The sequence below is a fragment of the Uloborus diversus genome, chromosome 1, assembly GCF_026930045.1.
Source record: "Uloborus diversus isolate 005 chromosome 1, Udiv.v.3.1, whole genome shotgun sequence".
NCBI classification, from domain to species: domain Eukaryota; kingdom Metazoa; phylum Arthropoda; class Arachnida; order Araneae; family Uloboridae; genus Uloborus; species Uloborus diversus.
Window position 1 is genome coordinate 28,035,130 of NC_072731.1, and position 27,422 is coordinate 28,062,551.

At 30.6% G+C, this 27,422-nt stretch overlaps 1 protein-coding gene across 1 annotated transcript; it reads left to right on the forward strand.

The window, feature by feature from the left end:
* Positions 1-1,383: 1,383 nt before the first annotated feature.
* Positions 1,384-27,171, forward strand: LOC129234329 (Golgi pH regulator-like). The gene is made up of 7 exons (XM_054868322.1): positions 1,384-1,416; positions 20,848-20,940; positions 23,321-23,416; positions 24,440-24,529; positions 24,610-24,675; positions 26,500-26,558; positions 26,971-27,171. The coding sequence occupies exons 1-7, from the start codon at positions 1,384-1,386 to the stop codon at positions 27,113-27,115; spliced, it is 582 nt and encodes a 193-aa protein (XP_054724297.1). The 3' UTR covers positions 27,116-27,171.
* The last annotated feature ends 251 nt before the right edge of the window (positions 27,172-27,422 follow it).

Consider the following 27,422-nt stretch of genomic DNA (forward strand, 5'->3'; position numbering starts at 1 on the left):
AAGCATACTGAACTATGAGAGATTATGTATTTTTAATTCATTTTCACAATGTAGTTCGTGAGTTATTGTCCGATCATTTTCTACCTAGCGAACATGTGAATTTTTATATAAGGAGAACATGATATTTTTACAGAGGATAGCCTGCTAGAGCAAATAGTAGTTAGTGTTACTTTTTCGTTGTATTTTTCATTTATTTCAGGATCGCGCTCCCCAGGTTGAGAATTTCTGCTGTAGATAAACATTCTTGAACAATTTTAAGAAAGATTTTTTTGAAATTCGTTCTCACCCTCATTCTTTCTATTTCAATATTTGACTCTCTTAAAAATTTACATTCTGAACTCTGAATCGGTAGAGTGTAGTGAAACGAAAAGCTTAGAACTTCTTTTATTTAATTACTTTTTCTAGATTCAAAAATAACTGTTATCAATTTTTTTTTATGTTATAGAGCAGCGATGGGTAACTGGCGAACCGCAGTCCAGATCCGGAACGCGATCGGTCCAAAATCGGCCGGCCAAAGCTATTTTGGAAGTATATCGTACACAAATAAATTATATCTTCAGACAGAATACCTTTGGGTACATGAATTACTTTTTAAATTATTCTACTGTGAATAACAATACCTTGGAGAACCACCCTTACCATTTTTTAATATTACTATTGTTTGAGCAAACCTAACTTGGCAGCATTGTGAAGGCAACGCATTACAGCAACGTTGGCAGGGTAGGTTTGCCCCAACTGTAAGTTTTCTAAGTTCTAGTTCATCATGTTCTTTTAGTTATTAATTGATTGATTTGAGCCATTTGCTTGACTACTAGCTAAGCTTTACATACGTTTAGAAACTTTTGGATAACAAATATTGCTCAAAACTTACGCCGCCCACCTTAAACACTAAACAAACTGTGTTTGCGTGAACCTCACTTGCAAAATCTCAGAACCATAAATTCTTCCATTGATTTATGAATACAGATGAACCTATCGATTGTATTTAATATTTGAGGGGTGAAAATTAAAATAAAAAAAAGTAAGGTGATTGTTTTTCCGAACATCACTTAAAATTACTTGCCGAACACTTATGAAGGCACTCAAAAATCTTCTGTGAGATAGTTCAATTAATTTATCCTTTTGAACCCCCACTCATTTCTTCAACAACTATTTTGTTGTCTGCTTTAATGTTTCAATTTTCCAAGATATTTTAACTGAATGTGATAGGAATTATTGACATCACATTGTTTGAGAAAGAGTTCATGATGTTGATTTCGTTCCACTAAAATTTACTACCAGACCTAACTATATTTGTTTTTTATTTAAGTAAACTATAACATCACATTTATAAATTTCTCAGGAGCTTTAATTGAAATAAGTTCAGTGGCATTCGATCCGAAAATGAATTCATCTTTCGCTCAAAAAGACGTTTTGGTAAAAATTTACATTCCAAATCATTTCTCTTACATCTTACATCCTTCAAAAACTATCCCGTGTTTTGAAATCGAGCTTATTGATACGTAACACCCAACTGACTAGCAAAGTTTGGAAAAAGATTTATTGTTTTGTAAGAAATTATGTTTTCGCAATTACTACAATAAAAATTAAACACTGTAAATAAAGTCATCAGTTTTAACAGTTCTTCCACAATAATTTCATTTTTAAAGTGAAATTAAAAATAAAATTAAGTAAATAATTACTACATACGTAATAAAACTCTTTCTCAGCAAAAAAAAGTGCACTAAAACCATTTTTTGGAGGGGGGGGGGGGATAGCTTTGAAGTATTTCGAAGACGGTTTGAACTCGGTTTGAACGGTTTGGTGATGTAACTATCTATGGTGAAAAAATGGTTAAAATCCCTAGAGTAGTTTTGACGTTTACCCCCGGACATCCGGACAGAGCGTAGACCTTTATGTATAAAGATAAGGATGCAACTCCTAAGAAAGCTATAAATGTCATGCTTGCTCCAGAGAGGCCTTGATTCAAATTTTACATTGTGATTACTTTTAACATTCCTGTTGTTAGGCAACGAATTTACCTAACAATGGATTTTATATTTAATCATTCAATGGGGAAATTACATGAAATTTGCTGTTTTCCGCCATAACTTTTTAAAACTAAGTTTTTAAGGAACAAATTATAGCCTAAGTTGTTCCCCGATTCTGTAGCTATCTATGGTGAAAAAACTGTTAAAATCCCTCCAGTGGTTTTGACGTTTACCCCGGACATCCGGACCGAGTGTAGACCTTTATGTATAAAGAGATGTATACATATATATATATGTATACATATATATATATATATATATATATATATATATATATATATATATGTATACATATATGTATGTATATATATATATATATATATATGTATACATATATGTATGTATACATATATATATATATATATATATGTATACATATATGTATGTATACATATATATATATATATATATATGTATACATATATGTATGTATACATATATATATATATATATATGTATACATATATGTATGTATACATATATATATGTATACATATATATATATACATATATGTATGTATACATATATATATGTATACATATATATATATACATATATATATATATGTATATATATATGTATTTATATATATGTATATATATATGTATATATATTACATTTTTAAAAAATCACATAGGTTTCTCACTTACCCCATAATAAAAGGGTAAGTGAGTCACCCCACTTTTATTTAAATTTAAATCAAGCAAAACAGTTATATCTATGAAATTTATTGAAAGCATATAGGTATATAATTAACTTTTACATAAAAAGTGTGTTAAATGAACATAATACTCTCTCTCTCTCTCTCTTAATAAATGAACATAATTTTTCTCTAGATATGTTGGAGTCAATAAAAACTTTGAAAACGCGGTTATGAGAGAATAAAGAAAGAAAAAGTAAATTTCAGTTATAAGCAGTGCATTTGAGTTTAGTAAATTTCTTCTAGTTTTCTTAATAATTCAAAATTTACCAATTTAAAAAACAATTGCGGATTTAGAAAGAAGAACTCTCTTAAACGCTGGGGGTTCTCTAAATTTTTCAAAATCTCAAAATCGATTATTTTTGAAAATAAGGGTGGTCGCTCACCTTGTAACCAAGGCATCTAACGGAGAGACCCCCCCCCCCTCCCACACACACACTTCTCGCTGCACCTACAAAGAGGATATTTGAAGTTTTAGATTACAATAGCTTTTTAAGCAGTTTAAATACTTCAAAATTACAACTCGTGAGAAAAAAAGGAAAGGAAATGAAAATAGAAATTAGAAGGAGGATAGAATGGAAAATAATAAGAAAAAAATGCAAATGATTAAAGGAATCATTTTTACATTGGTTTCCTGTTCCGTTAGCGGAAAAAATGTTTTATTTTCGATTATATAAAGTGAAGATCTATGAATTAAACAAACTTGTTGGAATAAATTTTCATCTATCGTTCTTTATGTTCAGTATCAGTTTTATTTGAAAGGTTTGTCAGTATTTCGATAAAGAAGGAGAGGGGAAAGAACGTAGCGATTAGCCATATGGAAGTACTTAACACCTGTTTTGACAAGCTTGCGGCGATCGCCAAAAAGCCCCATATTCCCCCCTTCCCTCTTGCCACCCTTTCTTCTAACAAAACACCATAAACCGGTCGCAGTGGCCAACCCAGAGGGGGATGTTGAGAAAAACATGTACCCTCAAGATTTGTCATCGAAATTGAAAATTGGTGGAATGCAGAAATTGGTGGAATGCAGTGGCGTACTTAGAAATTAATTTGTGAAGTGCATATATTGTTCTTGTAACAAAATTTTACATTTTTAGAACTACCACTCGCTGAATATATTTTTTTTAGTACCGTATTTTAATTTTTTCTGTTTAAAACTGCCTAAGGATTTTTAAAAATTAAATTATCAAAGTCGAAACTTAACAAAATGCGTTTACAATTATCGTATAAATTTCAAAATTTTTTAAACATTATTGTACACATCGACTTAACTTTTTATTTAAAATTAAAACTGTATCATTAATGCAAAAACTAAGACTTTTGTCTCTACTAGCAGGATACTTTGACTTTCAATAGCTTGTAACAGGTAACAGTGTAACAGGTGTATACAATAATTTAGATAGCAGGTGTAGCGGTGGACAACATTTGACGGGGATGGAAATTATAAGGGAAATGGTTGACTTTATATAAGAATTGTTGACCTCACTCGAATTGGAATTTTTGAAAATTACCCAAACTAACTTCTTTACAACTCCTGAACGTTTTCCTGATTTGTGTTGTGTGAATCTTTAGGTGTCTTCCCAGTTTCGCCGACATTTCATTTTTCAGTTTTCATCATATCTTTTGACATATTAAAGGGGGGGGAGGTTATTTTAGATGTCGGCGAAACTGGGGAGAAACCAGTGATTTTTTGGTAACTATTTGACCTCTCTCTGTGTTGACCATTAACTGGAATCGATTGAAAAAAACTACATCAACGTGAGCGAAGCTGCTGGTAAAAGCTAGTATATATGTAGTTTTTATACAATACAGGTTTTTAAAAAAATAGAGTCATAAGGGAAATTGAGATTTCTATTGGAAGTTCTTTGCAATGGTTTAGTTAATCATATACAAATGAATTACCATTGCGCCATCTAATACAGCATTTGGATGAAAACCCTTTTGGCTTTTTTTTTGGAAAAAAAAGCCAAAAGGGTATTGTTTGATAATTGGGAAAAAACTAGAGTCCTTTGAAGGCAGTTCTGCGAAGTTTTGGCCGTAGTGAAGTTTTAAAATGTAGATGCATCTTTGGCAGAGGTTGCCCTTGATGAACTTAGAGATCAATGATAAGTCTTCAAATTAAAAAAACGCTCACATTGAAAATTTGGAGTCATTCCTAGACAATAGAAATTATCTTTTTGATTTGTTAGTGAAGAAAGATTCTATCATGGAAATGACGCAAGTGATCTTGGATGCGTTAATACTCTGCAAAGAATTACAGAGAAAATTTTTTAATGACCACCAAAAAGACTATCCTAGCCAGCTCCTCTTTATAAACAGGACAAGAAATTTATTATTTATGCTTTCTTTACGTATGTTTTGCATAAAAGTCGATATAAGTACACATTAAACTTATTATACAATTAATTAACCATCACTAGAATGAAGCATTTTGTTATCTACGGAACTAAACCCCTATTTTAACACTAGTACTAGTTCTCAATTTACGCGGTTTCGATTTATGCGGCATTTCCGTGGAACGTAACCCCCGCGTAAAACGAGGGTCTACTGTTTTTATTATTATTATTGTATTATTATTAGAAATAAAATTTAATTGTAAAATGTAGCAATACAAACATGCTACATGATAGTTATGGAATGCTTGTGGAAAAAAGAATTTCAAAGTTTGGCTCAAATGTCTTGTCTGACAGTTTCAATCTTACATTAGGTTCAGCATTTAATTCACTTCTGCATTCATCTGTTGAAATTCATTTTTCTCATATAAACTTTGTCCAAAAGAGGTAATAGAATTTAAAATGTCGTTTTCTGTCACAACAATACATTTATTCGTATCGCTAAATCAGTCGATAAAGAAATGATCTTTAAAGATATCCTTCTTCAGATTAACTAAAGGATCTTTTTCCTTTCAGTAAAATCTAGTTGCTTGATCAGGATACACTGTGTACATTAATTTGTTTGAGTGCTGAGTAATTTTCTTGTCCTTATTCTAAAATGCGGAATAAAATGCGTGTTTTTTTATTATTTCATTTTAGTTTCGACAAATAATAGAAACGTCTGCAATTACTTCTAATTTTTAATTAAACGTACCTCACTAAAGCAACAAACAGCAGAGCCATTGCACTTTATTGTGTCACTCGCATTTTCGGCAAAGCACAAGAGAAGCGCGATCGCTTTTCGTCGCACCCAAATAGTAAAGAAACTAAACATAGAAAATTAAGTAAAAATGTAGCAAACGCTCTCATATGCTCTAAATACATTGCGTTCATAAGTTAAACTTTTTCGGCAGGGGATCAATTCTAGCATGCTCATTAGAAAAGGTAAAAACCCGTCCCTTGTAATGACAGGCTTAATTCTTTAAATTTACAAAATAGAATGTCAGAAACTGTTCTAACACTTATATGCAGAAAGTATCGAATGTGCAAGAGGCAAAAGACTAAATGATGAACCAAAAACGCTTGAACTTGAGACTTCATCTCAAACGAACATGTTTAATTTCCGTCATTACAATATTATTTTCCATAATCCCCTTTGTACCTAGACATTTCCGAAAACATACATCATTTGAAAATTGAAAAAAGTCCAAAATCCATAAATATAATGCTTGTTGTTCAGTCTTATTTCATTAATTTGAAATTTATTAACAAAACTAACTTTATATTGACTAGTAGTTTTCATTGTTTTTGGCAACAATTAAAAGACAACTACATTACTTCCGTCACCCTAAAAGGTTGAGGATCAGAAAATCAAAGCCCTAGTATAAAAAGTTTCACTCCATAACAGAGAAAAAGATATTCCTCACCCCCCCACCCCCCTTTGTGATACTCATTCGGTAGTTCCATTCATCAACATCAGATAGAAAAACAGCGCATTGAAGTGAATACATTTAAATAATCCACTTAATTGAGGTGCTTTCTCTACGTAAATCACGCATAACACGAGGTTTTATTTAAATATTTTTGTTTTTTTTCTGGGGTAATTTTGAAAGTTTTTATATTTTAAAACTTTAAATGACTATTTTCATATGTTTAAAATATGATATGGAAAAACTGAAAAAAGGAGACGGAAGATTGAACATAGTTTGTTTTCTATGGCAATTTGTTCGTTTTTTATTATTTGCGTAGTAAAGCGTTGTTTACGGAAAACTGTAAAACTCCCGAAATCACGCCTTTTATCACACCCCACTTTGAAGGACCGCTTTCTCTCTTCTCCCTCCGCCTCAAGTGACAAGTAATAAATTACTGGATTCCTGCAACACTTTTAATGACCGTTGATCCTTTTTGTCGTTTTTCGGTTCTTTTTTGGAGGGGGGTCTACTGTCCAGTTGTGCTAGTTGCAGTGTTGACTAAAATGTAAACACTCCTAAGAAATGCAAATTAAGATAAGAGAAAGCTTTGATTAGGGAGTCCGGAAAATAATGTCGTTTTATACAAGCCTTTTTTTTTTTTTGAAGTTTTTATTAGTTCGAAGATACATTTTAATAAAAGTAATGTTAAAGAATGGCCTTAATGAGCAATGAATAATGAATTGCAAATTGAAGGCTCACCTAAATTTTCGCATGCATTTATAGTTAAAAACAATTATGATTCATGTTCTAATTACTTTGGAATTTTGGAACAAATTTTGTCTAATGCAGAAAAATCAAAGGTTTTTATAGATATCTTTAAATAATTTTTGCGAGCATTTTTAGCCTACTTTCCCAGTAAAAGTCAGAAAAAGAAGAAAAAAGCATGAAAGAAAGCTTTAAAATATCGCGAAAAACAGAAAAAAGTCAAAAATAAATAAAATAATTAAATAAATATCGAAAAATTAAAAATTGGAAAGTAGGGTATTGAGATGGGGAAAAATGTCTGTCGGTCTGTCTGTCCCCCCCCCCCCCCCCAATAACATTTGAGTGTATAGTCCGATTCGAACAATTTTTTTTTTTTTTGTTCGAAAGATGTCGGCTAGGACACCTCATCCCTATATTTCATTTTTTGATTTGAACTATTTTTTGTTCAATTTTGAACAGTTCAAAAAATCTTAACATTAGCGCCTACGGGGAAATTCATTTTAATGAGCTTATTGACTTAAATTATTATTCTTTCGTTTTGAATGCTATTAAAAAAAATTTTTACGGAAAAAAGTGTATTAGCTGCTTTGTTTAAAAGGTACTGCTATTTTATTTGTTCGTTTTTTTTTCAGATGAGTGAGGAATATTTTATTCCTAGAAATCAGCTTAAAATATTTAAAAAATATGTTTGAAACAATTTCCGATATTAGCTATTTTTGAGAATATTGATCAGGTACTAGAAAGAAGTATGGGTATACGGGAAAGTAGGCTCGTTTAGTTCTAGACGGAACTTCTTGTTTATTCTACATTTTTTAAATGTTTCTTCTTCACATTGTTAGACTTATGCCCAAATAATGACTAAAATTGAAATAAACTAACCATTAATAGCTAAATAACAATGTGTGGCAAAAAAAAAAAAAAAAAAAAAAAAAAAAAAAAACTTCAAAGTGCTTCTGACATTTCGTCGGCTGATTCTTATTTAAATTTTTTTTTAAAGGCAGCCCAATTTTTTTTCAATTTTCCTTAGTTTTACAGAAATTATTATTATTATTTTTTTTGGAGGTGAAAGGAGCTTTATATTAACTGCTAACAGCACCGATAACACATTCAAGGAAACTTCAAAATAAATTTGAAACAAAAATAACACCATCCAATCTTAATCGATGTTTAATTGTTGGGGTGGGGGGGGTGGGGCAGCGAAAGTAACATTACAAAATCAAATCCTCAAAATATTATTTTTTTTTAATTTAAAATTCTACTTGTTTGAACAAATATGTCATCAGTATCTTTTTTATCGGGGGGGGGGGGGAATTGCAAATACTTATCATCAACTGTACAGCACCGGAAACACATTCCAGGACACCTCAAAATTAACTTGAGAAAAAAAAAAAAACACCGTCCAATCTTAATCGAAATTTTTTTTAAAGGTCCCCCAAGTTTTTTTCAATTTTCCTTAGTTTTAGAGAAATTATTATTATTATTATTTTTTTTTTTTGGAGGTGAAAGGAGCTTTATATTAACTGCTAACATAGTTTCGCTGGGCGGGGGGAGATTTGTTATCTGTACAGCACCGATAACACATTCAAGGAAACCTCAAAATAAATTTGAAACAAAAATAACACCATCCAATCTCAATCAATGTTTATTTGGAGGGGGGGGGGGGGGGGCAGTGAAAGTAACAAAACAAAATCAAATCCTCAAAACATATTTTTAAAAAACTTAAAATGCTCTTCGTTGTACAAATGTGTCATCGGTATCTTTTTTAGCTGGGGGGGGGGGGGCATTGCAAGTAACAAAACGACATGGGGGGAGGGGGGTTGAAGAGACTTGTTATCATCTGTAGAGCACCGGTAACACCATTCCAGGACACCTCAAAATAAACTTTAAACAAAAATAACACCATCCAATCTTAATCGGTGTTTAATTGTTGGGGTGGGGGGTGGGGCAGCGAAAGTAACATAACAAAATCAAATCCTCAAAATATTATTTTTTTTTTAATTTAAAATTCTACTTGTCTGAACAAATATGTCATCAGTATCTTTTTTATCGGGGGGGGGGGGGGGGCGTAATTAAAAGCAAGAAAATGACATGGGGGGGGGAATTGCAAATACTTATCATCAACTGTACAGCACCGGAAACACATTCCAGGACACCTCAAAATTAACTTGAGAAAAAAAAAACACCGTCCAAACTTAATCGATATTTATTTTGACTGGGGGGGGAGGGGGGTCACAATACGTAACATCAAATCCGCAAAATATATCAGAACAAATGTGTCGCCTGTTTTTTTTTTTTTTTTAGCGGCGGAGGGCATTGAAAGTAAAATAAAATGAAATGAATTTGGGGGGGGGGGGGGCGGGGGGTGAATGGAAAAAACTTGTCACTGCACGCACCGGCAACACATTCCATGACACCGTAAAATAACTTGAAGCAAATTTACACCGTCCCCATAAACGATAAACGGACATGCAAAATACTTTCAACACTTACTACACCGTCCCTACTTACGATGATCAGAACCTTAAACTATTTTAAGCACATACTACACCTTCCCCTAATACGAGAACGGGTTGCCGTACAAAACAGGTTTGCTTATATCTCCTTGGCGATGAGGAAAACACCGCATGGATACCATATATGGCATTGTATCGCAATGAAAACATTGAACCTGGCGCGGGAACTGATCCTTTCGCCAACGGAAAATCGACGGGACCTTTATCGAACTGCATCCAAAAAATCTACTGGATTTTTTTCTTTGAATGTTGGCAGGTATGCTGTTGTCATTCTTCTTACTACCCCAAACTTTTTTTGTGTCAAAAACTCAGTTTCTGAACCTCCTCCCCCTTCAAAAAGTGACATCATTTGTGGAAGACCCCTATTCCTTTTTTTTTTCAAAATAGTTTTTCTCATAATTCTTTCAGAGGTAATCCATTTTTTAATTATATGAAAAGGACAAATTGGCTAGGTTAAGAAGTTCTCTATTGAATCAATTTATCCTTAATTTGAATGGATTCAGTACAATGTTAAATTTTGTTTTGCATTCATTCATGTGATGAAACTCTCTCAAATAGTGACAAAGAATTAAAAATAATGTATTGAAAAGCTACATGTATGTATTTAACCCATGTTTTGTTATATCTTTGATTTATGTGTTTGATTTTCTTTTAAACTTAGAAGCTAGTCTTTATAGTAATTAATTGTCTTCTTAAATTTGACTAAACAATGCTAAAATACAAAATTCATCGTTTTTACATTGAGGCTATTCTTGCGTGGCTCCTTTCCCTTTAATTAAACTCCCTTGTAGCTCAGAAATTTATCTAAACGTTTTTCATAACAAATTTGCTTCATGCATGACTCCTTTGGGTTCGTACGCCCTTGAAAAACCTTGAAAAGTGCTTGAAAAAAAAAGTTCATTTTCAAGTGCTTGAAAACCTTGAAAAAGTATTAAAACCTTGAAAAAGTTTCTTAATGCTTAAATTCTCTCAAAAATCAACGAATTGTGCTTAAAAGTTTTAAAAAAGTATCTCACCAATGCAATTTTCTGAACATGTGTTCAGTATGCAACATCGCGAAAAATTGCTTCCGTGTTTGGGATTTTAATCCTTTTGCATCTTGTAAATATTTTGATGTTTTTTTACAACCGAAAGATATTTTGAAATATGGTACCTTAGATTAGTTTATTTTTTGTTTAATTTCATTAATTAACAAAGAAATTAATTTGGAAACCATGACAACATTGAACTTACTCGGGTTTCACGGAAAATTGCTCTTGTGTTTGAAATTTTAATCTTTTTGCATCCTGCAAATATTTAAATATTTTGGCTAATCAAATGTTATTTTCGCATATGCTACCTTAGATTAGTATATTTTTCGTTTAATTTTAATAAAAAACAAATAAATTTATTTCATGGGAAACATACCACGTCGAACGAACTCAGACTTCGCGAAAAATTGCTTCTCATGTTTGAAATTTCATTCTTTATACATCTTGCAAATATTTAAATATATTCACTAATCGGATGTTATTTTCATATTTGCTACCTTAGATTAGCATATTTTTATATTTAATTTTAGTAAAATATAAGTTTATTTTATGGGAAACATGACAACATTAAACTTAATTCGCGAAAATTTGCTTCCCTTGTTTGAGATTTCAATCCTTTTGCATTTTGTAAATATTTTTATATTTTTAGCAATTAGTAGGGTCTGGTGGGGGAAAGTGGTCAATGGGGTAAAGTGGTCATTCGTTAAATAAATGGCTATAGCTTGGAAATGAATGTTGGAATAAATGTGAAAATTTTATTATAGAGTAGGGCAGTTAGAAACTACATTTTGAGTACAAAGTTTTACAACTGGTAAATTTTTATTTGGTAAAAAAAAATATTTTGTGTGAATATGAAAAGTTTTTAAATCTAAACACCTCTTTTAACTTCCTTGGGAAATTTTGTTTGTTAGAATTATGAACAGATTGACTGCATAGGAAGCTTCCTACATGTCTCAAGAACTCTTACTCATTAGCAGTTAGCTGAATCTATTTTAGATAATTTTTTAGAACAATTTAAATAAGATGGAGTAAAGTGGTCATAGTATTAGGCTTAATGAATACCGTTCTTCTAATGTCACTTAATCGTTAAGTATAAGACATATATAAATTAAATATTAATTTCACTTAATATGTATTGTTTTTACAGTAAATGGGGTTAAATATACGAGTATATGCGTATGCATACACAAATACTCATGTAGGCACGTATATAGACATATTCACATAAATGCACCAATAAATACGTATATGGGTATTTGCAAATATTTTTCATCTATACAGATAAACATTCCACTATACACGTATATACTCGCTTATATTCGTATATATATATATAAACACTTATATGCTCAGGTGGACACGTATATACGCGTACGTACTCGAGTAGACACTTACATACAAGTATGCAGGGATGATATGATATACAAGTATACAGGGTGAGTTTAAAATTTTGGGCAAATTATTATAAGGTGTAAGAGGGAAGGATAAGAAGTAAGAATCACAAAAGGAACATATGGTCACAAACACAATACTGACGCGCTACATGCACGCAAAGCCAAAAACTGATAGATGAAAAACAGGTCAAAAATTTATTACACAAAGACAATTTTACACAACATTTTAGGTCTCAAGAAAATTTTAAAGCGATTGATGAAATTTGCAGCCTGCAGCTGTGACACATGTGCATCGCAATCACAAAGCACGCTCTGTTGCAATAACGAGACTTTTGGAAAACTTTCATCAGCCGCTGCGCCTTTGTTGCGATGCTTGTATTAGAGCTACTACAGGCCGTAACTTTTAACAACCGCTCCAAGTATTTCTTAAAAACTAAAATGTTGGGTAAAATAATATTTGTGTAACAAATTTGTGATTTGTTTTGCATCCATCAGTTTCTGGCTTTGTGTGCATGTAGCGCGTCAGCAAACGTAAGTTCCTTACAATTCTTTGCTTCTTATCCTCCCCTCTCACACCCCTTAGATTTTTGCCCAAGTGCTTGGATCCACTCTGTAGGCACACATGTATATAAGCTTATATACTCGTGTATACATACATGTACTGGTGTATACACGTAAATGTACGTATATACGTCTATACAGGTATATAATCCTGTTTGCACGTATACATACGTATACTCGTGCTTCACAATGTGAGTAGACACGTTCAAACACGCACTGGATATATCCACGAATGAACTCGTGTATATCCGTATATGTGTGTATGTACACTTATATATGCGTGAATAAGTCTAATGTACACGTATATACTCATATTTGCACGTATATACTCGAGATACAAATGCATACACTCATATGATGTTCGTTTACACGCGTATATACCCGTACATACACGTGACACGAATATACTCGTATGGACACGTATACACTCCTGTAGGTAATCATGTATACATGATTATATACTCGTGTATACACGTATATACTTGAGTAGGCACGTGCATGCATGTATCTGATGCATACATGTATCTACTCATATATGAACGTGTTTACTAATGTTTACCAATGTTTACTAATGTTGTCACGTATATACTCGTGTATACACACATATGCTTGTGCATATACTTGTAACTATAAAAATAACCGAAATATACAAATATTAGGGTTGTTTATAATGGTTTTGCATCTATTTTTAACTATGGCGACTTTACCCCATGCTATGACCAGGGTTCGTACGGGTCATGGAAATCCTGGAAAGTCATGGAAAAAGAAATAAGCAAATTTCAGACCTGGAAAAGTCATGGAAAATTGAAATTTTCAGTCTAAGTCATGGAAATTTATTTTCAGTCATGGAAAAATGTTCTGGGAAAAAGTAACAGTAGCTAAAAAGAGCATTAGAAATCTTGAGTGATTTAGTATTGCACCATGAAAGCTATTTAAAATGGAAAATTGAACGATCTCAAAAAACATTGCATCCAAGTTCGTTTCCATCACTCCTAAATCTTTATTTTAAAATTGATCAGAGTTTATCTCAATTTGTTGAAGGTTTTGGATAATCTTTAGTCAGGCGATAAAATACAGAAATAGGGGAATTCTAATGCTCAAAAACAGTAGTGCCCAATATACAGCCTGCAAAACTAATCCATGCAACCCACTGGTACATTCAGTGTCATTATTCAAAAATGTTCTGGAATTTCAGAACCTATTAATTTATATACATTTGAAAATGTACAAATAAGTAAACAAGTACATTTAAATCAAAAGATTTATTTATTATGAAATGTTTTTATTTTTTTTAAAATAAATATCTGGTTTAGAAACATGAATTTACTAAAGAATGTGGCTTTATTTTAAAGAACCAAAAAATTGTCAAGTTCACACTAAAAGCAACTTTTGAAGCAAATTTATTGAAACATAGTAGTGTTTCATTCAACTTTTCCCCAATCATTATCATTCTGCCTGTTTATAAAAAAAATAATCGACATTTAAGCATCATTCACTGTAGTTTTACTTAACTTAAACTGATGTGATGAAAACAGGTAAGAATTATTCAGTTTTTTAGGTGTACACTGATATTTTTTGAATCAGGTAGTGGCATTCACATAGCAAGTTTTGCTAATGCTCATTTCCGAAAAAAAAAGGCAAGTTTGATATTGAATAATACTATTCTCTTCATATAATAAGGTCATGAAAATTTTCATGAAGTCATGAAAAAGTCCTGGAAAAGTCATGGAATTTTTTCATCCAAATAGAGTATGAACCCTGTATGACCACTTTCCCCACCCCATGGGGTAAAGTGGTCATAAATACAAAGGGAAAAGAAAGTGTTATAACACTACTTAAATCAATATTTATTTTCCTAAAACTCAATGTACCGTGTTCTTTAATAATGCAATGTAAAATAAAAACAAAAAAAGTTTAAATTTTTAAAGGATTTATTGTATTTATTATTCACTTAAGTTGAAAATCTACGATTTTATGACCACTTTACCCCACCAGACCCTAGTTATTTTGACACTGCTACATCAGATTAGCTTATTTTATTTTTTATTTTAATAACTAAAGAGTTAAAGAATTTATTACCTTGGTCTTGTTTAAGAGCCATTGTCTGTAAGAATCAGGCAGTTTACGGCATTTGTGATTGTTGACATTTTTAATTTTTCTTATTTTCACATATTTTATTCCTTATCATGAATGTAATGTTTATGCCAAATATGAGCTTTGTCTGCCTTACCGTTTTTGGGAAATTAAATTTTTAAATTTAGGGGGCGTGGCACATTTTTGCGTGTTTTTCAAATTTTCAGATTTTAAAGTTCTTGTTGCTTTAAGCGCCCCTATAATGACATGGATTTTTAAATTCTATACTATTATATGGTTTTCTTAGATACTATTACAGCTGTCTAATTGGTGTCACAACGAGGGCGACGGCCACAAACTCCATTTAAAAAGTGACCGAAAATGAATTTTTTACTACATTCAATGCCAATTTTCTCAAAGCGCCTTCATGATGACACCAACGTTTTTACATAAATTCCTAGCTACACTTGCATACATCAAAAATATGTAATAAAATTGGTGTCACTATGAGGGCGCCAGAAGATATTGGAACTTTTATGTGATAAATTTCACAAAAATGCAAATGTTTAAAATCTAACTACCACTCTCGCCCTCATAGCAGAGATCTGAAACTAATTAAGTTTGATAACCAACATGTTCGTCTAACATATGAACTAAAAAAATCGGTGTCACTCCTATTACTTTCGAAAATATAATCATTCGAAATTAGTACGTTATGGAGTTATTTAAAAAAACACTTTTCTAATTGGAATGGCTTTTTGCATGGTTTGTTTTAAACTGTAATATAAAATTACAGCAGTGACACCTAAAATAATATGTTTCTAATGCTTTTTATAAAAAAAGGCTTTATAAAAAGCATTAGAAACACAGTAAATTGATATAGGTACAGATGGACGTATTGCGTTATGTGCATTATAGGCTAAAGTAGTCGTACTAATATTCATATTTTTTCAATCATACTAATTTTTTACCTGTTATTTATATTAAAAATGCAACTATTTATAACAATGTCTTAAATAGTTATGAACATAGTGTCTTATATAGCGAGCATTCAGAATCTGAAGCATAATTTGAGGATGATGTAGAATAAAACAAAGAAAACAGAAAACATCAAATCAACCAGTTTCAGAAATACGGTCAACTCTTGTTGAAATCTTGTAATTTTGTAGCATAAAAGCACGGGAAAACATGGTATCCCGGAGAAATAGTAGAAGTTGACCATTTGTAATTAAAGGTCAAATGCATGGCAAGAAGGAATAGAATAAATAAATTTATTTGATCGGAAAATAGGCGAGTATTATCTAAACATATTATGCACAATAGATCCACCTGTACCTATATCAAAACGAGCATTTTCTATTCAAGATAAAGATGCTCTTACTGCCCAAAGCTGTTTATGTTAAACGTTACTTCTTTGCAATAAATTAAAAATAAATATGGTCAAAAACACTATCTGGATGTGATAAGATTAAATTAACAAAATACATAAATAAACAAACAGAATAAAATTTAAAAAATAATAATAATAAATGAAAAAAATACATCACAATATACTAACTTCGAATTATTATATTTAATAAAGTAGTAGGAGTGACACTAATTTTATTAGGGCAAATGTTAGACAAACATGTTGGTTATCAAGCTTAAATAGTTTCAGATCTCTGCAATGAAGGGGTTAGTTGTATTCAGATTAGCAAATGGTCAACTTCTACTACTTCTCCGGGATGCCATGTTTTCCCAAGCTTTAGTGCTACAAAATTACCAGATATCAACAAGAGATGACTGTCTTTCTGAAACAGGGTGATTTGATTTTTTATGTTTTCTTTGTTTTAGTCTATGTCATCCTCAAATTATGTTTCAGATTCTGAATGCTCGCTATATAAGACACTATGTTCATAACTATTTAAGACATTGTTATAAATAGTTGCATTTTTAATATAAATAACAGATAAAAAATTAGTATGGTTGAAAAAATATGAATATTAGTATGACTGTTTTAGTCTACAATGCACATTACACAATACGTCCATCTGTACCTATATCGACTTACTCTGTTTCTAATGCTTTTTATAAAGCTTTTTCTATAAAAAGCATTTGAAACATATTATTTTAGGTGTCACTACTGTAATTTTATATTAAAGTTTGAAACAAACCGTGCAAAAAGCCATTCCAATTTTTTTTTTAAATAACTCCATAACATACTAATTTTGAATGATTATATTTCCGAAAGTAATAGGAATGACACCGATTTTTTTAGTTCATATGTTAGACGAACATGTTGGTTATCAAACTTAATTAGTTTCAGATCTCTGCTATGAGGGCGAGACTGGTACTTAGATTTTAAACATTGGCATTTTTGTGAAATTTATCACATAAAAGTTCCAATATCTTCTGGCGCCCTTATAGTGACACCAATTTTATAACATATTTTTGATGTATGCAAGTGTAGCTAGGAATTTATGTAAAAACGTTGGTGTCATCATGAAGGCGCTTTGAGAAAATCGGCATTGAATGTAGTAAAAAAATTCATTTTTGGTCATTTTTAAACGGAATTTGTGGCCGTCGCCCTCGTAGTGACACCGATTTGACAGCTGTAATAGTATCTAAGAAGACCATATAATAGTATAGAAATTAAAAATCCATGTCATTATAGGGGCGCTTAAAGCAACAAGAACTTTAAAATCTGCAAATTTGAAAAACACGCAAAAATGTGCCACGCCCCCTAAATTTAAAAATTTAATTTCTCAAAAACGGTAAGGCAGACAAAGCTCATATTTTGCACAAACATTACATTCATGATAAGGAACAACATATGTGAAAATAAGAAAAATTAAAAATGTCAACAATCACAACCTGCCTGATTCTTACAGACAATGGCTCTTAATTCCTATTCCTATTCAGAGTCACAACTGACTTCAACTGTATTTATGTCGAGGACTGCATACTAAGTGCCTTGCCTCCATTATTTTATATACCGATAGATGGCAGCACCATCACCGGATCGAACAGTTAATGAGAATTTAGAACTAGTCCAGGAGCTAATAGCTATCTAGTGCTAGCACCCCCAGAGGTATCGTTTCACTTGGAGGACATTGAGACCACGAGCATATTTAACGTCGCCCAGTCCCCTTTAATGACGACGATGGGTCTTCGACCATCGAGGTTCGAACCCAGGACCCTCCAGCCCCGAATCCGACACTCTACCTATCGGGCTACCACGGCCCCGTCTTGTTTAATTATTTGCTTATTTATTTTTGCAATTTTGAATGTGATTATCTTTACCTAATTTTTGGTCATAACAGATTTTTAGAAAAAAAAATTAAATTTTAGCAGTTGAGCACCTAACAAATTAACTTAAAGTTTGTATTTTAAATATAAAACTGATTTATATAATTTTATTAAGTTGAATTATATTTATAAGTACATCGTTTTTTTTTATGTATGCTAAAATAAATAAGGTGTATAACAGGGGTGGTTGTGTTATGATTATTCACTTGAAATCCAGTAGTGTTCGTTTTTATGCTTTTACCTCCCTACATCTCCAATTTTCCCCTTTTCCCCAAATGTTCAAAATTACTACTTTATTAAGGTTGTGGATACTTGGAGCAGCTTACTGAAAGACTGAAAGAGGCTTTTACTGAAAGACTGAAAGAGGCTTTAATCAGCAAAGGGGTAGATAGCTTAAGGCGGATCATTCATCTTCATTTGGATCTAATAAATTGACCAGGACCAGCCTAGCTAGGCCCAGTGCCTGTTGCTGGTTATCAACAGGCACTGGGCATGGTATTTCTATGCAGAATATTTTGACTTAATAAACTATTTTATGAATCGTATGCATAGCAAAAGTTATTGTTGTACATATGTATATTCAAGTAAGAGGGGTCTTAGTTTTAAAAATTATTCCCCCCCCCCCCCTCGCTCCATTTTGCTCTTTGAAACTTTCATGTAATTTTTTATGAACTCACAAATCACAATTACACCTGAATATTATTGCCTTTCTAAATTTAAATTCTAATTTCAACAATAACCCATTTTTTCCCAAAATAAAACTACTTTTGTCATAATATATGTCAACTTCTTGTGAATCTTTTCAATTTCGAAATATGGCTCTATAAATCTCAACTTGCATATTTATTGACTATTGCAAGTTAATCAATGAAAGCTGAATAGGCTCAAGTTTGCATTCAGAGTATTTATCACTGCTTAAGCTGCTTTTGCATATTTTGAGGTGTAGAGACTGGACTGTGGACTTTTATAAACTTTTCTTACTTCCTAATTTTTAAATTTACTCGAGGACATTTGAAATGCCTTATTGGCTGAACAGCTAATAAATACATACGAATAATTGATTTGCATACTTATAAATGATTTGCAAACCTAATATTTTTAGAACTTAATAGTGCAAACGGAAATAACTTTATGGGTAGTGTTTTTGTCCTAACCGTCCTTATATTGTAATAAATATAAGGGATATATATATACTTATATTGGAAATAAATTTTGAAACCGGGGGGGGGGGGGGGGGGGGGGAGTTACTTCAAAAACTCCTCTCTGGCAATGCCATTGTACTTGGGTATTTTAGTTTCTTCCCATAAAGGGTAAAAGCACTTATGAAAGGTTTTTTTTTAAGTATTAATTTGCTGATTCTAGAAAATATACAAACCTCTGACTGCTGCAACCTTTGAAAAACCTCAAAATTAAACCTCTTGGTATCTGCTTCTCTTTATGACCAAACTTTTCAAACATTTTCAGAAAAACTTTCGACGCAGTAGATCTTTCATCAAAGCGTCTCTCGTTGTAGAAAAAGCAATTTTGTTTTCCTATACTTTTTGTATTATTGCCTTATTTCTATGTGTTTGTAGTAAATGAAAGCTGCATACAATATTTTTAGTACAAATTTATGATATTGCCTTGAAAACAAAATTTTTTACCTTGAAAAATACTTGAAAAGTGCTTGAATTTTTTTTCTGCCTAAAGGGTATGAACCCTGCAATTAAACTTCCTTGTAGCTCAGAAATTTATCTAAACGATTTTCATAACAAATTTGTTTCATGCATGACTCTTTTCCCTTTAATTAAACTCTTTGTAGCTCAGAAATTTATCTAAACGTTTTTCATAACAAATTTGCTTCATGCCTGGCTCCTTTCCCTTCAATTAAACTCCCTTGTAGCTCAGAAATTTATCTAAACGATTTTCATAACAAATTTGTTTCATGCATGGCTCCTTTCACTTTAATTAAACTCTCTTGCAGCTCAGAAATTTATCTAAACTGTTTTCACAAATAAAACGTTCCAAATAAAGTTGATTTTAGTTGCATGTGCTTTACTGTAAAAGTTACTGTAGTCTCAACTGTTTATTTTGGCTATAGCAAATTGATTTTTTACACTTTTCAATCCATTTTATAATCTGTTGCCTCATTTGTTTTAAGCTTTAACTATGTCCATGGCATAACCATATGTTCATGTTAACAGACTTTGTTAGTCTCTTTAAAATTTTGATATACTGTAGTCAGAGTTAATTAAATGCTTTTGATGCAAGATTATTTCTGCTCCAAAATTCAATCCAAGAAACTTGCAAGTAACAACAAGCAAGTGCAAGTGTGCAACAGACACAAACCATGCAAAATTGATTGTAATTTTTTATTTTAGTTATTTATTTATTGCAGTTATTAGTATTGATTTTAAAATTAATAGTTGATTTTTGTTTAAATTTCTAGTTTAGTTTTAATATTTCTGTGTAAAATATTTTATTATTTTTCCTTTGAAGATAATTTTTTTAAAAAATTGTATGTGAAACATGGTATCAAAATAAGCTATATTTCTTTATCATATCAAGTTTAATTGTTAAAATTAAAAATCTAATAATGTTTAATGTTTGTCCAGTTTTAAATTAAAACATATTAATTAATATGCTATGTGCAACATTTGCAACTATATTAGCTTCCTGGTTATATCAACCTCAAATTTATTTACCTTTTTATATTCTTTTCTTATAGGAAAGAATAGAGTGGTCTAAGACACTAAAAGGAAAATATTTTAATTGTTTAGGGTATTTCTTTTCTTTGTACTGTATGTGGAAAATCTTTATAGTAAGTCGAACTTTGTGTGACTATTTTTTTTTCTAATTAAATAAAACTGCTGAAAAAAATGCAGATGTTATGTATACATAGCATCTGCATTTTTTGCATTTTCATACATTTTATGCATTTTCTAATTTTATAACAATGTGATATAATATTGTATTCATCGATTGTGTTACTGGACGTACCTTTCTGTCTTCTAAATTTGAAAAAAAAAAAAAATGTTCCAAGAATTTAATTGTTTGTTACTCATTTGAAATCTTCATGTAGTTGGAGTTTATGTATGAATACCTGCTCTACCCATTGCCTAAAACTTATATTTAAATGTCTCTGCTGCACAAATGCATTACTGATAATTAAGTGATGGAACAAAGAGATATATGCTTTTGCAAACAGGGAGATATGCTTTTTAAATGAAGGAAGCAATCACTTGTTGATAGGTTTTGCAGGATGATGTATTCAACATAGTTTTGCACTTTCAAAATGCTTGCTTGTTTTGCTTCATAATGTAAAAACCTCCTGCCTTTTGTTTTACAAAAAGGAATATTAAATAAGTCTAGTAATTTCACCGTAATTTATTTTTGGAGAAGTTGGTGAGAAAATAATTTATTTAATATACTTGTGATATTTGTTATATTATTACATAAACCTCATTTGCAAAGATTTTTTTTTCTGCAATGCAGCCACACCTCCATATATTGAAGCGGCAAATGTCTGGAAAGAAATTCAACGTGTAGAAATTTTTATCTAGTAATAGTTGTAGAAGTGATTTTAATTTTATCATTATTACTCCTATAACATTGAACTTAAAGCGAATTTTCTTACACAAAATTCTATTTCTAATTTAAATGTGAATTAAATAAAGATTTATAAATAAATCTGAATGAATAAGGGAAAAAATTTTTATTGATTACACTAGAAACTGATTACTGGGGGAAAAAATCCTAGTGCAGCAGAAGTGATTTTAATTTTATTATCATTACCCCTATAACAATGAACTTAAAGCAAATTTTCTGACACAAACTCCATTCCTGATTTGATTGTGAATTAAATAAATAGTTATAAATAAACCTGAATGAATAAGAAAAAAATATTGATTACTAGGAAAAAAAATTCAGACAGTGGATATATTGTTCGTTTATAGTTGCATTCTTTTTGAAACAAATCTACTAATGTGTTTCTGTACAGCAAATTTTGTGAAAAGTTTTCAAAGGACCATTCCCATTTATTCAATTCACTAAAAACTGCACCAGAAACATTTTCTGCTTACTAAAGTCCAGGAGTTATTGTTTCAAACTCCTCTCACATTTCATGTTTGGATAGCTTAGCATTGTTCAGATTTTCACTGAGCAAGTTTAGGAGTGAGAAACAGCTATCAGAGAGAAGATATATCTAAAAAGTTATTTTTGTAGGGAACATAGCTACTGAAATTTGGAAATAACTTAGGGCAATAATACTTTAATATTGTCGTTGTACTTGACTTCACATATGGACTTCAAAGAACATACAGTCGAGAACACTTAATGGAATATCGGATAATAGAATATCCCGCTTAATGTAATAAAATTCCAATGTACTACACCGTTGATGTGTGTTATTTTTATCCCGGATAATGGAATATACTGCTTATTAGAATAATTTTTCCTGGCAAATCGCCTATTCCATTAAGCAGGCTCGACTGTACTTCTTTTAAGTAATTGCAGATTCATATTTAAAGATGTTTTAATTTTGTTTCATAATTACAATTTGTATTATATATTAAAATGTTACTTTCTGTTCGGTTAAAAAATTACTTTGCTATGTTATGATGCAGAATTTCTTGAAAAGATTAAAAGCTGTATAATTTTATGAATAAGCCTTCATTCTTCCTTTAATTAATTTGTTCCCTAAAATACTTCCTCCTTCCCTTTTCGATCTGCGAGTATCATTGGTGAATATTTTTTCACCTCCTAATTCATCGATTTTTAAATTGTTGTTCTATAATTTTCTGTTTTATTTTTATTATTATTATTTTTAATGTTTTGAATATTTGATAAAATTCAGCTGTGATTTAAATGCATGTGCTGCTGGTTCTGCAAAGAATATCTCTAAATAAAATGGCAATCAAAATCCTTCAAAACTTAATTTATAGAATTTAAAGTGGAAAATGTGCTTAATAAATAATCATACTGCATTAGAAACAACCAACTTTTACTGCAGAAATTCTTGCTGAACCAGTTATAAACATTCTCTTTTTTTGAGTTTGAGGTTTTTTACATAACATTCTTTCTAAGTAGTTTCAAAATTCATGTCTTCAAAACTTGCCAGTGCAATGATTAAAATAAATAACTAAATAAAAATAGAGTGAACGTGGCAAAAGAGTTATTTCACCAATGATTTATCATTTCAGTGTACATTCAATATACTTTTTGATAGAGTTGGCAAAGTTGATCCTGTAACAAGAGGAATTGAAATTGCAGTCAACTACATGGGAATCAACTTTGATGTAAGATATCTTTTGTATTAAATGTTACAGATTTTCACTAAGCCAATTGTACTTAATAATTAATATATGTCACTCCTGCCCTCTACAGGTAACTTCATAGCTTAACATGTGTTACTGCTTTTGTTAACTGTAATTTTATTACTCCTTTTTTAACGTTCCAATAAAAAATGTATCAAATTCTGTCACTTTGAAAAGATTTGTGAATATTGTGCATATTTATTATTATTTTATTGTGTAATTTAAATTTCTTTTACTACATGCTTAAGAATTCAGTTTAGTCCTTTTTTTTTTTGGAAAATGTAATCATTTTCTTATTCAAATGTATGAATTTTGAAATTTTGTTTCTCTTTTTACTGAATTTTGATATGATTTTAAAAAGTGTTTTCCAATTTTTTAAGTTTTTAAAGTAGTTAGGATAAATTTTACTTACACTTCAGAAAGCAAAATCTGACAAACATTCTAATTCAAACTGAGTCGATCACTTTTGACTAAAAATGCACAATGTACTAAATTAAAATGCTTTACCTCCATTAAATAAGCTTTTATTGTTCCATTATTTTTGCAGTTTATCTTCATTTTAATCAATGATTTTATTAATGAGCTTAAAAAAGGATCTTGATAAAGAGACATCTCTGAAAAACAACATATATCCACATAAATGAAGCTTTCCAAAGTTTGGCCAAAAATCTCTTTATTTGTGAAATGTAGCAGTACTATATGTCTGTTTGTTTAAATTATTTATTCTCATTCACTTAATTATTATTATTCCTTCAACCACAAATTAAATAATGCACAAATGACTTGCATAATTTGATTCCTAGTTGAATAAGTCGTTATTATGTGTTTTTTTGTATCATTTGCTCAGCTTTCCCATCTTGGGTAAGCTACGACATATTTGAATATATATTAATTTCTGGATTAAAATTACTTTTTTTTCAGGCTGAATTTAAAAATAAAAAACTATTTGATTTTAATATGAAAAAAATTTTTCAGCATTAAATTTAAATATTTTAATTTTCATAGGTAAAGTTTTGGTCTCAACATATATCTTTCATTTTGGTTGGTGTAATTGTAGTTACCTCAATTAGAGGCCTTCTCATCACTTTAACTAAAGTAAGTTTCACATAAAGATGTAACTTTTGATGCAATATGACCTGGTTCTAAAAGTTAAATATTTCACTCTTTTATTTCAGTTCTTCTATGCAATATCAAGCAGTAAGTCCTCAAATATTATAGTGCTGGCACTTGCTCAAATTATGGTAAGTAAACACTCTTAAGAATTGACTCAAAGCATTGTTTATGCGTTGTTCAAGGGACTGGATTAAAACAATGTATTAATGAAAATAATGCATAATTGAAATGTTACTTTTATTTTTACTAGTTTAACTCTGGTAATGAGAATTTATTCAAATATAACAGTTTTAAGGCTGTTATAAAGTTTCTCTACGCAATCAGCAAAACTCGTTCTGTAATAGTTCTGTATTAAAAAGAATAATTGAATTGTTGAACAAAATAGTTATGAAAGTGAAATAAATTTTACCTTTATTGTGTCTTAAATACTAATCTTTCAAGGTATATTTCCAATTTTAATGTAATTATATTATGCAGTTACATATATGTACAGACATTTAGCTTAAAAAAACTTTTATCGTAACCTAATGTGCTGATAGCATTTGAGCATTGATTATTGCATTATTTGTTGAATTATTTAATAAAAAGTTTGTTGTATTGTGTTTTGAGAAGCAAAATAAGCTTTAAGTTTATCAATACAATCTTTTGAATCTTTAAAAGAAGGTGATGTGACTTCATCTATACCTGAAAGATTTCGCCCCCCTAAAGAAATCAAGAAAGATAATCAAGCAGAAAACTTTAGGGAAGGAAAAAGGACATATAAACCATTCCCTTTTGTATTTAAAGTAATAGGGACAAAGCCATCATTTCTGATATTTCCAGGGGGGAGGGCAAAGGGTTCGTTGTCCCTTTTTTTGGAAAGCAACAAAACCATACCCACTTACATATAAATTTTTCAAAGTCAGGGGGGGGGAGTAGTACTGAATCCTTAAATAATGAACCTGAATAGGAATAAATCTGGCCTTAACAATGTATAAGGGGCATTCCAAGGTATTTTCGACATTTATGTAGAGTCCGTAACCTGACCTTTTTTGCCATAACTTTTTAATTTACTGTTTGATTAGCATATTATTTTATTTTGATCTTTTCCTACCAACACACCAGCTTAAATTAAAATAATTTGCAAATCAAACGGTAAATTAAAAAGTTATGGCAAAAAAAGGTCACGTTACGGACTCTACATAATGTCCAAAATACCGTAGAATGCCCTATAAGCGTAAAAGGCATGTAATCGAGAAGCACATAATGGAGGCTTTTGTGTAATATACTTTTTCTCATAGTTAGTTAAAAATTGTTCCTAATTCGTGATAAAATCCGAAAAGATTTTGTCCAGTTTCTGTTTGTGTTAGAATTTTTAGGCTTACTTGACTTTTGTTCACAAGAAATTTGTACTAATACTGTAGTATGGTTTCTGCGTGGATCAGAACTTTTATTAATGTATCCTTATGGTTTTTTCTTCCATGTTTCTTATTATTTTATTATCATTCTTTTCATTTCCAATCCCAATGCTGTTTTTATTATTTTATTTCATCTCATTTCTTTATTTTTTCACTTTCTATTTTAATGATTTTCGAAGAGTTGCCTGTATGTTTTTTCTTTTCAGATTTGAGTTTTTCTATTTTTTTACGGCTGTTTTTATTATTTTATTTCATCTAATTTATTTATTTTTTTTTTTATTTATTTATCTTTTTCACTTTCTATTTTAATGATTTTTATAGATTTCCCTGTATGTTTTTTCTTTTCAGATTTGAGTTTTTCTATTTTGTTTTAAAATCTTTTTTCTTTATTTACCTAAAATTTATGCATCTGAATTAATTTTGTATGGTCTTTTAAACTTAACAGAATATTATTTTTATTTTTAATTAACCATTTATTTTCTGTTTATTCATGTATTCATAATTAAAAGAAATATTTTTCTTATCTACCTATATTGAATATATTTATTTTTTCAGGGGATGTACTTTGTGTCATCTGTTTTGCTAATGCGTATGAATATGCCCTCAGAGTACAGGTAACCACCCTCTACTGCCATATACTTGTTATTTTAGTAATTGCATTAATTTCTGATTGAATTTTCACATGCAGTCTTGAAAGATTTTTTTTCTTTCAAGACTTTTTCAAGAATTTCATCTGTCACTTTTTACATAAAATAAAATAGCAACAGTGTTTCTTACGCTCAGTTAATTTCTTGTCTTATATTTTAAAAAATTCATGGAAGCTGTGAAAGGCTCCATTGTGATTAAACCAAGAGATGTAAATAACTTGCGACAAAATGGTTTAAATTTCCTATTTGTTTCTATGAAACTCACTGAAATTAATTTGATCTATTGCTGATTAATTATTTATGTATCTTTATTCTTCAACGTTTTATATTTAGTGCAAAGAAATAGTTATCACAAACTTTATTTTGTATGTATTTTCAGGTCCATCATAACAGAAGTTTTAGGTAATTTACAATTTAGTTTCTATCATCGTTGGTTTGATGTGATATTTTTAGTCAGTGCTTTGTCAAGCATTGGGTTTCTTTACTTGGCTCATAAACAACATGCTGAGCCTGAGATGATGTAAAACTTTATTTTCATCAGCATTTTATATGAAAATAAAAGATAATCATTTTTTCATGAACATAGCAGTGTGATTTTTTCCACAAAACCACATGAAATGCTTAATAATTTTCAGCATGAATATTCAACATTTTAACTACTCAAAATTTTAAATTTTATTTCCGTATTTGGATCATTAAATTCTGCATGAATCTGCTATCAAAAATCTAATGGTGTGCAGGGAAAATGTCTCATATAGTGTAGTGAGAAGAGTCCTAGCTTTCACCAATATACCAATAGTTTGGAGTCTGTCAGATGCAAAACTAATACAC

Coding starts and splice junctions, on each gene's coding strand:
- LOC129234329 (XM_054868322.1), top strand. CDS start 1,384: ATGAATTCATCTTTCGCTCAAAAAGACGTTTTG. Junction 20,941..23,320: donor GTATGTGGAAAATCTTTATA/GTAAGTCGAACT, acceptor TTATCATTTCAG/TGTACATTCAATATACTTTT. Junction 26,559..26,970: donor AATATGCCCTCAGAGTACAG/GTAACCACCCTC, acceptor ATGTATTTTCAG/GTCCATCATAACAGAAGTTT.